Here is a 12,592-nt window from a genome sequence, read left to right on the forward strand (position 1 = left end):
AAGAAAAAAGTTCTCTTAGTGAATACTCCATCAGCAACCGATTTGGAGATAAACAGGATTTTGTGTGAAAAAGAATCAAAATCGGTAAAATCGAGATATCTTTATTTTTTTCCCCATAACTTCTGCGCTACTCTTTAAATTAATATGGTGGGTACATTAATAAATTAATTGACGTATTTGGAACAAAAAAGGTTCCCTTAATGAATACTCTATCAGCAACCAGTTCGGAGATAAAAATGATTTTGTGTTAGAAAGAAGTAAAAATCGATAAAATTACAATATCTTTATTATCGATCTTATAACATCTACACCGCTCTTTAAATTAAAATGATGAGTATGTTTATGAATATACTGAAGTATTTCGAAGAAAAAAAGTTCTCTTAGTGAATACTCCATCAGCAACTCATTTGGAGATAAACAGGATTTTGTGTGAAAAAGAATGAAAATCAGTAAAATCGAGATATCTTTATTTTTTTCCCTATAACTTCTGCATTACTCTTTAAATTAATATGGTTGGTAAGTTAATGTATTAATTGAAGAATCTTGTTCGATGTGTGTGTTATACTCTTCGTATTAATGAACGGAAAGGTCTTAAATTGTGTTAATAAACTTTTTAAGTTAATTATTATTATTTTATTTAAAAATGTGTAATGTCTAGCTTATGTAATACAGAAAAGTGTTTACTTTTTAGAGAAAGAAACCGTTTTTCAAAATTATATTTAGTTTTTGAGAAAAAAGTGTTCAAAATTGTCCAATTTTTAAGATGACGTAATTTTAGATCTTTTCATAAAAAAGGACATAGAAACCATCTTAAGGTGTAATATTTAACAGGAATAACTTAAATACCTTTGATAACGTTTATTTTAGTCAGGTATTCGTTGACATTTAAAGAACTTGTTCTAAATACTTCAAATAAAACAAAAAATTGCTACTTAACAATAGATAAGTATTTATATTTATTTTATTTAACAGTTATATACAAGATGCGATCATTTCATTTTATACAAACTAACTCTATTCGAATGATAATAACGTTAAAAAATTGATTTGTACCTGAATAGGTTAAAACTCCGTTCGGATTTTACAATTTTAATAAACATTTTTCATAAAAATAAATTGAATTTTAAGCCTTTTCGTTTAATGGGATTCCTTCAGGTGTCCTCGTTTTTTCCGGTTGAGATTTTGTAAAAGCAAACCTGTACAAGATAGCTGCAGCTGCTCCAGCACTTAACGGACCAACCCAATATACCCAATGACCGGCCCAATCTCCGTTTAATAAAGCCGGGGCAAAACTTCTTGCCGGATTCATGTTAGCACCAGAATAAGGTCCCTATAAATATAATGAATTAATTAAATAAGATCAAAATTAAATTTTATTTTACTTACACCAGCCATTGCTAAAACAGTGATCATAAATCCAAGACGAAGAGTCACAGAATCATGTTTATCCGTATTCCTCCAATCCCAAACAGCACAACACGTTAATGTTAGGATGAAAGAGAGGACGAATTCGTTTAATAAAGCTTGTGGGGCGGTGATTCCCGGGCCAAAAGCTGGGGAACAAGTTCCTACTGCAGCTTCGGGGCCTTTTAAAATTCCAGGTGGAGTCATAGCCTATAAATTAGTTCAAGGTTAAAAATGCTTTAATTTAAATGTGTAGAGTTTCGCGTTTAATGGCAAGAACTTGTTGAATAACAACTAAGTAAATTACCATGTAGTTCAGGGACGCTTGTTGCGAATAATCATCGATTACTTACCATTAAAGTGGCGTATCCGGCTAAAGCCCCCAAAAATTGAGCCAAAAAATAAATCGGAACTAACAATAAAGGTAAATGCCCTAAGATAGCAGCAGCTAATGTTACGATTGGGTTGATATGACCACCGGAAACGTGACCAAAACACTACAAAATAAAAAATTCTATGTTAAAATCTAAAACGAAATTTTAAATGAATAATACAAGTAAATACAAAATTATGTCACGTTTAAAAGTGTTACAAATTTACGTTTTCATTCGTATATTTTCAGACCTTCCCTTTTGGATAAAGTTCAAACGTTTCGTTTCGTTTCGTCTCAAGGCGCCATCACAAAGTTCATATATCCAAAATTAAAAACGAAACCGTTTAAATTTTTTTCAACCTCTAATAGCAACTAAAAAGAAGTCGAAATCTCTTTCTATTTATAATTTGAGTTAGTTACAGATTGTTTTTCCATTTACTAAAATTAGGAGAAGGAATCCTTATTGATCAAACCCTCACGACTTAAAAAACATGTTTGTTCTATTCCTTAGAAAAAAATTCTTAACTTCGTCAATCTTGTTGGTTTTATCAATCGAGATGAAAATCGACGAAAACTGATTACACAAATTTTGTGTTTCGACCGAACTTTCTGCACCTAAATTTAGAACTCTTGGCAACAGGTACGGATTGTTGTTTATCTGGACCTTGTGATCTACACATTGTTGTTCGCTATCATCGTCGATTAAGGTTATTTGAAGAACCCGTAACCGTTTTGAAATCGATTCGTTATTTACGAATTATCGGGTTATTTGTTTTTTCTTATTCGGTGTTTATCGAATCAATAATCAGATTCAGGAATTTATGGGGCGATATCGCAGGAATAAATACGATAATTGTTGTGGTTACCTGAATCGCCACCATCACGGCTAAACCGAAAATCCAGGCTATTGACTCATGAGGTTGGCCGATTGCTGTCAATTTAACGCATCCTTGGCAACCCAAAAACACCAAAACTGCTGTACCGAAGAATTCGCCGAAAAATTTGATTACTCTTTCGGCTGTATTGGAATTGTCGTTTACTACTATTTTATTTCCTGAAAATAAAAAAAAATGTATTTAATGAAATAAATGGTACTCTTAGTGAAATGATGTATCGGCGATTTTGTGTGAAAAAGAATGAAAATGGGTAAAATCGAGATATCTTTATTTTTTTTCCTATAACTTCTGCGCTTTTTTTAAAATTAATATGGTGGATAAGTTAATGTATTAACTGAAGTATTTTGAACAAAAAAGGTTCTCTTAATGAATACTCTATCAGCAACCAGTTCGGAGATAAAAATGATTTTGTGTTAAAAAGAGCAAGAAATCGACAAAACAGCAATATCTTTATTATCGCGGTTATAAAATCTACACCGGTGTTTGAATTAAAATGTTGGGTATGTTTATGAATACACTGAAGTATTTCGAAGAAAAAAGGTGCTCTTAGTGAATGCTCTATCAGCAACCGATTTGGAGATAAACAGGATTTTGTGTGAAAAAGAATGAAAATGGGTAAAATCGAGATATCTTTATTTTCGTTCCTATAACTTCTGTGCTTTTTTTAAAATTAATATGGTGGATAAGTTAATGTATTAATTGAAGTATTTTGAACAAAAAAGGTTGTCTTAACGAATACTCTATCAGCAACCAGTTCGGAGATAGAAATGATTTTGTATTAAACGGAAGTAAAAATCGAAAAAACAGCAATAGCTTTATTATCGTTCTTATAACATCTACATCGCTCTTTAAATTAAAATGATGGGATTGTTTATGAATACACTGAAGTATTTCGAAGAAAAAAAGTTCATTAGTGAATGCTCCATCAGCAATTGATTTTGAAATAAACAAGATTTTATGTGAAAAAGAACGAAAATCGGTAAAATCGCGATATCTTTATTTTCTTTCCTATAACTTCTGCATTACTCTTTAAATTAATATGGTGGGTAAGTTAATGCATTAATTGAAGTATTTTGAACAAAAAAAGTTCTCTTAATGAATGCTCTATCAGCAATCAGTTCGGAGATAAAAATGATTTTGTGTTAAAAAGAGCAAAAAATCGACAAAACAGCAATATCTTTATTATTGTTCTTATAACATCTACACCGCTCTTTAAATTAAAATGATGGGTATGTTTATGAATACACTGAAGTATTTCGAAGAAAAAAAGTTTATTAGTGAATGCTCCATCAGCAACCGATTTTGAAATAAACAACATTTTATGTGAAAAAGAACGAAAATCGGTAAAATCGAGATATCTTTATGTTCTTTCCTATAACTTCTGAGCTACTCTTTAAATTAATATGGTGGGTAAGTTAATGTATTAATTGAAGTATTTTGAACAAAAAAGGTTGTCTTAATGAATACTCTATCAGCAATCAGTTCGGAGATAAAAATGATTTTGTGTTAAAAAGAGAAAAAAAATCGACAAAACAGCAATATCTTCATTATTGTTCTTATAATATCTACAGCGTTCTTTAAATTAATATGATGGGTGTGTTTATGAATACACTGAAGTATTTCGAGCAAAAAATGTTCTGTTGGTGAATACTCTATATGCAACTGATTTGGAGATATAGAAGATAAAGTGTTGAAGTGAACAAAATACCTAAAAATTAAAGATATCTTCGTTATCTTCGCTATAACTTCTATATTACTCCTTAAATTGAATCGATGAGTATTTATATGAAGTTTTTGAACTAGAAAGATACTCCTAGTAAAATCTTTTAGCAGCATCTTTTACAATAAGAAAATTTTAATTAGACAATATTTGTAAATAATTGATTATAAATGAATATAACTTTCCAAATTTACCCAAATAACATTTTTATCAAATTATATTAGGTTAATAATATAATCAATTCCGAATTAATTCTATAAACAGCATGCTATACAAAGATAAACGATTTAGATTTTCATAACCGAATTTCACGCAAATTTAACATTGAATTGATTACTTCTTTAAATTTACGCAGTTAGCATTTATGACAAATTATTTTTAACCCGAGAATATGAAATATTTATAAAGTATCATTATGTGATAATATTAGAAGTTACCGCTCTCGTTATTCAAAAGCCTCGCGAAGGTTGTTGTGTATGCAGTGAAAACTTTAGACTGTTTTAAAATAGTATCCAACGTGTTTGCTAAAACATACTTTACCTGCACGCACTTAAAAAGGCTTTTAAAAATTCATCTATACATGTTAAATTATTTTACGTTAATTACACGTACTTCAATCATTATTAACATTTAGAATTTAGTTTTTACTTTTAATTTCGATTTGAAATTGTACTTAGATTTGAGTGGTTTATTTGAATTAATTTGATGTGAAGATACCAACAATAAATGGGAGTTTATACCCCCGGTTAGTTTCTAATTTTAAATTAGCCTTTCTACGTCAATGGATAGATTTTACGTTTTCTCGTCAGTATTTATACGGGTGGACGGATTTATTTCTGGAGGAGCCTTTACGCACGTTATTGCACTTTACGATTTTCCAACAAAAATCTATTATATAATATATGTAATTTTAATTTTAACTTATCTAGTATTAAATCATTTTGTAATAAGTAAGTTAATGTCTATAGACAAGTTTTAGACAGCATGAATCGCTCGTTTCTACAAGCCTTACGATTTCTGCATTTATAATCATGTTGTGGAATGTGCCTGCTCAGCAAGGTATTTAATATTAAAAATGTCAAACAGGTTAACATTTTTTGTTTAAACTAATCGGCAATGTTTCATGGATTCCAAATAAATCAATATTATTTTTGTTGGAGATGAATAAATTTGTTTAAACAAATTTTGTGGTGAATGTTAAAAATAAATATTGATTTGATTTGATGTATTTTTCAATGTGTTAATAAGTCAACAAGAAAACATAGCAAATTTGAATGAAATAGGCTCTTTGAAACAAATAAAAATATAATAATTAGTAAATTTGAGTTCCGGATAAATTGCAATTGCGAAGAAACGTTGCAATTTTTAATTGTTTCCTGCTCAGCAATGCCTGCGATTCTCACGTATCAATTTAACAATTAAGGTTAATGTTTCTACCTATTTTTGCGATTACAATTTACGTAAAGTAGGAAAAAAATTATTAAGAAGCTAAAAAGATAGATAATGTTTATTTTTTTTCACTTGGAGAAGATCCAAAACGTTTTTCAGAAACATTCCTTATTACTTGAAATTTATGGCAACCCATAAACCAGTTCGCCGCAATTTTTTATGTTTAATTTATTTTTTCAAAACTTTATTCAAGATTCAAAACTTGCAAATAAACCAATGACATTGGAATAAATTGCATTTAAATAATCCTACACAAACGAGTCTTAAAAAATACAATTTAATTTTTAAAATAGACTAATTCTACATTCTGAATAATAAAATCATTGTATGCTGCAGCGAGATAAATATTATAATAACATTGAATGGAGATGGGATGCGCTGGTACTCGAAATAGATATTAATAGCTTATTATTAACGTATATTTTATATTACATATTATTAATCTTTATGAAAAATCCTTTAAAATGAATCCAAACACGACCTATTTATCTTTTAAACTTTGCGAGATATTTCAATTTTAAATTTTTTAGAAAATACAAGATGGCCGAAAACAAATGATTCCTAAATATTACGATAGATTATTAAAAAAGATTTAAAATGAGTCCAAACTCGACATATCTAGGAGCTATAACACCCAAGATATATAATTTTTATAAATTCAAGATGGCCGAAATCAAAATTTTTGCTGAGCGCCATCTACATTTGTAATTATAAATTTTACAATGTTAATAGAGTATTATGCAAACAAATTTGCGAGATATTTCGATTTTTACATTTTTCAAAAAAATCTAAGATGGCCGAAAACAAATGATTCCTGAATACTATGATAGATTATTAAGAAACAAGTGAAATGAGTCCAAACTCGACATATTTAACTGTAATAACTCCCAAGATATTTTAATTTTTATAATTTCAAGATGGCCGAAATCAAAATTATTAGTTAGCGCCATCTATAATTGTGATTACGAATTTTATAATAGATATAGAGTGTTATATATCAAATTAGGTTAGAATTTTCTGATCTTTACGAAAATCTTATTTTTATGTGTTTTTGAAAAATTTTAGGCATTTTGAAGGTTATGAAAATATGAAAATCACCTTTAATTTTTGAGATCCTTTAAAATGAACCCAAACACGACCTATTTATCTATTAAACTTTCCGAGATATTTCAATTTTTACATTTTTTCAAAATCCAAAATGGCCGAAAATAAATTATTTATAAATATTGTTATAGATAATTAAAAAACAAGTGAAATGAGTCCAAACACGACATATCTAACTTTTATAACCCCCAAGATATCTTAATTTTTAAAATTTCAAGATGGCCGAAATCAAAATTATTAGTTAGCGCCATCTATAATTGTGAATTTTACAATAGATATAGAGTGTTATATATCAAATTAGGTTAGAATTTTCTGATCTCTACGAAAATCTTATTTTTATGTGTTTTTGAAAAATTTTAGGCATTTTGAAGGTTATAAAAATATGAAAATCACCTTTAATTTTTGAGATTCTTTAAAATGAACCCAAACACGACCGATTTATCTATTAAACTTTCCGAGATATTTCAATTTTTACATTTTTTCAAAATCCAAAATGGCCGAAAATAAATTATTTATAAATATTGTTATAGATAATTAAAAAACAAGTGAAATGAGTCCAAACTCGACATGTCTAACTTTTATAACCCCCAAGATAAATTAATTTTTATAATTAAAGATGGCCGAAATTATTTAGCGCCACCTAGATTTGTAATTATCAATTTAGTAATAGATATAGAGTGTTATACATCAAATTAGGCTAGAATTTCCTGATCTTTGTGAAAATCTTATTCTTTTTGTGTGTTTGAAAAAATAGTAACCTTAAAAATGTCAAAATCATGTTTAATTTTTGCGATAACCTCGTGTTTATACTTAATTTGTAGGATTTTTTTCGAAAATTAATTAATTACACAAAATTAATGTTTTAAGTAAGAACCGGAAGTAGCTCCAATCTCGGTTATCTTTAAAGCTGAATATGCCGTGTTTGTACTCAAATTAAAGCAAATTTTGTGAAGATTACATATTAATCAAAAAATGGATCCAAACCCGACTTATTTATCTATTAAACTTAATTTTTACATTTTAAAAAAAATCGAAGATGGTCGAAAACAAATGATTCATAAATATTGCGGTTGATGATTAAAAAGCATGTTAAATGAGTCCAAACTCGACATATCTAGGTGTTATAACACCCAAGATACCTAAATTTTTATAAATTCAAGATGGCCGAAAACAAAACACTAATAAATAGTGCCATCTATGATTTTAAAAGCGAATTTTATGACACATATAGGGTGTGATACATGAAATTAGGTTAAAATTTTCTTATCTTTACGAAAATCTTATTTATTTTTGTTTTTCTTTCAAAATAGTTTTGTATTAATGAATAAAAAGAAGAATTATTTAAAATAATAACCCAACCCATATTAAAACAGAAGTTCTTTATCGAATTTAAATCTACTTTGTGACCTAAAACCTTGAAATTTTTTGTTTTGTAATTTCAGGTAAATGTTACATTGCTCTCGTTTAAATCTCAACTACAATTTCTTTTTTGTCCTGCTTATTTTGATTTAATTCAAAAATGGTTACTAAAAAGAAGGTAAAAAATAAAAACAGGTCAAAGAGTCAAGTTAAACCTATTGTTAAAGTGGCATTTGAAATTTTATTAGCTTTAAAAACTGAAAATGACAAAAACATCCTGAAAGTACATAAAACATCAAAAGGTAGCTACTTTAATAATCTCATCTGAGACATTAAGTTAAGTTTAATTGTTTAAACAGAATAGTTGATGGTAAAAATAAAAATATCTGGAAGTGGCAAGGTAAACACATTAAAAATGAATTGTTTTCCACTTTAACTGTCAAAATAGGTAGTTATTAAAATCGCTTTGATAAACAAATTACTTTTGAATATCTTTTTTTACATATACAAATTAATTAAATATAAAAAAAACTTAAAAATAATTCAAAAAATGCTTTTTAAACTTACCCGGCATTTTTAAACTATTTTTTTTCCGAAAAAATTTAAAAAACAAAAATCACTCTTTTCTTATATATAATTTTTTGTCAATAGTTAATTCTTTATCATTCAAATTTAATTCAAAAATAATTATTATTAAAATTTGAAAACTACTTAATGCGTTCGAACACTTCGACCGAAGCGTATCGAATGAGATACACGTTTGGGTGCCGTTTCAAAATAAAAAAAAATAGTGTGTATCGTGGTGGGGCATTGAATATGTTAAATACAACACACTGCAATCTACTTATAATAAACCGGGAGCTCGTTTCTTGGATTTTGCACTTTTACATTTCAAACTTGAAGAACCTATTTCGTAATCGACCTAATAATGATGGCGATTGCGAAATAAGCTAAGATGAAAGAGTTAACAGGGTTTATCGAAGGTTATCGATTTTAATACTCACTTAATTTGTTTTCTTGCAGATTTACAAAAGGTTCTACAACCGCTTTAAACCACATCATTACGGTAATTTACTGGTGATTAAGATTGCAACAATGATTGTTTTAAGAAAGCTAGAAAATGACTGAAAAAGTATCTGAAAGGGTTTCTTTCATTTCTATTAATGAATTTTTTATAAAGATTGAGTTACACGTGCCGATTTAATTTGAAAAAAGCAAATAGGTTTTTTTAATCATTTATATTGTTGATTAAAATAAAACATGGTAAATGCACGATTGTGTTTGTTTACGCCGAGGTCGTTTACGGCCGAGGCACTAGTTTTGAAACCGCATCGATACAAAACTTGAAGACTTTATAAGATTTTTGATACTTTGTCTCACAGATTGCGTTTTAACACGATAAATGTACGATTTCGCCGAGGTCGCTTGCGGCCGAGGCGCTAGGTTTGATACCACATTGACACAAAGACTATCTAATAGTTGTCTGATAAGATTTTAAGGTGAACGATTTTGCTTGAGATTACAATGCACTCAGGTTTAAGCCGAAAAATATATAATTTCGCCGAGGTCGCTTGCGGCCGAGGCGCTACCTTCGAAACCATATCGATACCAATGATAAAATTGACAACTTTATAAGATTTTTGATACTTTGTCTCACAGATTGTGTTTTAACACGAAAAATGTACGATTTTATGTGATTTCGCCGAGGTCGCTTGCGGCCGAGGCGCTAGGTTTGATACCACATTAATACAAAGTCTATCTAATAGTTGTCTGATAAAATTTTAAGATAAACGATTTTGTTTCAGATTGCAGTACGCTCAAGTTTAAACTATAAAATACATGATTTCGCGCAAATTCGCCGAGGTCGCTTGCGGCCGAGGCGCTAAGTTTTTATACCATATTGATACAAGGTTTGTCTGATAAGATGATTTTGCTTTAGATTAATGTCACGGTTGCATTTTGTATCGCCTTGAGGCAGCCAAGAATTCGGCAAGCAGGTATCTAGGAGCTTCTGTTTTGCTTTCCACAGCCTTTATCTGGAAAGTGCCTGAAGGTTCGGTGCACCTTCAACACTGTCCCAATAACGGGTTAATGATGATATCAACACGTAGCTGCAAAGAGTGAAGGTGCAAGAATAAATGAAAACAGACTAAACGAAATAAAAAAAGTTCTGGCCGAGGCTCAAACGCTTATTAAATAGAAATTCAGTAGACATTGGCAGAAATTCGTAAAAGCACGCTCCATCAAGAAGCTGTGGAGTATTTGGACTGCGTTATACAGCGACATTTTATCGTTTTTAGAGATTTTGATACAGTCTGGTGCATCTTAGAAAAAATGCAGAATACCGAAAGACCTAAAATACCATTTGTATTAAAGGATAAAGCTAAGCACCAATCACGTTATATGATTTCAAGTCCGATTTGCATCATACGTCTAAGAACCGACTTAGATACGACACTTAGATACACCAAAAAATTCTACAATAGAAAGAATAGATGAATAGAATAAATGAATAAGATATCACTATGTTGCATATTTTCATTGCACTAAAACTAGAAACCCGATACTTTCTAGTTCTAGGTCTAGTGTTAGTTCTAGTTTTACGCTAACACTATCACTAGAACTAACACAAGACCTAGAACTAGAACCATTCGGGTTTAGTCGTCTGAAGAGACGTGGGACTAAATCCAAATGTTTCTAGTTCTCGGTCTAGTGTTAGTTCTAGTGGCAGTAATAGGTAACGCTAGTTAGCATAAGATATTACTATGGTTTATATTTTTATTGAACTAAAACTAGAACGGGAACTATAAACATTCAGGTTTAGTCGTGAAAAAAATTTTTAGTTGTCAGCGTCAACTTTACTTTTATCATTATATTCGTAACCTTCATAAAATAACTTTTAAAATGAGTCCAAAGATGACGCACTTATCTCAAAAAACAAAAAAGTTAGAATAAAAAATATGAGACCCGAAGTTAGCAACAATAAAGATAGCAATAACCTTTTAGTGAGTCCAAACATGACGCATTTCTCTCAAAAATCCAAAAAGTTCGAACTTTCAACGATTAATTTTGACATATTTGTCAATTTCATAAAAATTCATTTAAAATGAGTCCAAACTCGACATATTTGACTTTGATATTAATAGAGATACAATCACTTCCGGTTTGAAACGTCAACGTCAATTTTGACATATTTGTCATCTTCATTAAAAAACCTTTAAAATGAGTCCAAAGATGACGCACTTATCTCAAAAAACAAAAAAGTTAGAATAAAAAGCATTAAACCCGAAGTTAGCAACAATGAAGATAGCAATTTAATGTTTAAATATTAATACCAACCTTAATTTTTGATTTTTTTTTATTATATATTTTTGTTTTTATGACAAATATTAAGACATTTTATAAAAATTAAGAATATGTCAAAATGACATTGACATTTCAAATCGGAAGTTGCTGATATCTCGAGTAATATTGGAATTAAACGTATCATGTTTGGACTCATTTTAAAGGATTTTTCACGACGATTACAAATATATCAAAATTGACATTCTTAACCGGAAGTTGACCATAACTTCATTCATATTGAAGATAAATATGTCGTGTTTGTACTCATTTTAAAGGATTTTTAATGAAGATTACAAATATGTCAAAATTGAGATTGACATTTTAAACCTGAAGTTAGTTATCATATAATAGTCACTTATCCGCACTTTCTTTTTATTTTTTTTTCTTTCTTAAATTTTTACACGAAACATCATTCTGACTCTAGTATTTGCGATTAAATTTACGCCACGACGTACAGAAACAGCCTGTATAATCGCAAAACGACTGACCAAGCGGATTCTGTTCTTGTGATGGCTGTCATCAGTGTTCTGTGATAAAAATAGATAGGCAGCAAGCAATTTTCCAATAGTTTGAGCCTGTCTATTCTGAGAAGTCATATTTTTAGAAAGATGAAAACGAAAATATCGTTTTTCTCAACATTGTTCATTTGTCGCTTAGTGAAGTGATGCATAACGCGGTCCATTTAGTACAAGATTGTCACCGAAAAGATAAAAGTTGGAGAGGTGTAAAGCATCGTGAGGTACAACCCAACCCAACCCAGACTTTCAAATACTTGCTAATATTTATTAAAAATTATATACAGGGTGTGTCAAATGTCTGGAATATAGCCAATAACTTCGCCATTTGTGATTTTAAAGAAAAATGTTTCAAATACAAGTTTCTGTATTAATCGTGGTGCATTTTTTGGCGATGTTTGCTTGTTTGTATTGTTTTTGTTCCATT

At 29.5% G+C, this 12,592-nt stretch overlaps 1 protein-coding gene across 1 annotated transcript; it reads right to left on the reverse strand.

Moving 5' to 3' along the window:
- Window positions 1-925: 925 nt before the first annotated feature.
- Window positions 926-9,054, reverse strand: LOC111415032 (aquaporin AQPcic-like). The gene is made up of 5 exons (XM_023046524.2): window positions 8,873-9,054; window positions 2,644-2,831; window positions 1,758-1,901; window positions 1,387-1,614; window positions 926-1,330 (listed from the first exon to the last, which is right to left on the reverse strand). Exons 1-5 carry the CDS (start codon window positions 8,877-8,879, stop codon window positions 1,124-1,126), a joined length of 774 nt encoding a protein of 257 aa, XP_022902292.1. The 5' UTR covers window positions 8,880-9,054; the 3' UTR covers window positions 926-1,123.
- Between the last annotated feature and the right edge of the window lie 3,538 nt (window positions 9,055-12,592).

This window comes from Onthophagus taurus, chromosome 6, assembly GCF_036711975.1.
Source record: "Onthophagus taurus isolate NC chromosome 6, IU_Otau_3.0, whole genome shotgun sequence".
Lineage (NCBI taxonomy): Eukaryota > Metazoa > Arthropoda > Insecta > Coleoptera > Scarabaeidae > Onthophagus > Onthophagus taurus.

Bases quoted from the DNA above. Each gene is read 5' to 3' on its own strand.
- LOC111415032 (XM_023046524.2), bottom strand. The intron at 1,902-2,643 runs GTAACCACAACA...TTTATTTTGTAG, and splicing joins CCGTGATGGTGGCGATTCAG to TGTTTTGGTCACGTTTCCGG. The intron at 1,331-1,386 runs GTAAGTAAAATA...TTATATTTATAG, and splicing joins CTGTTTTAGCAATGGCTGGT to GGACCTTATTCTGGTGCTAA.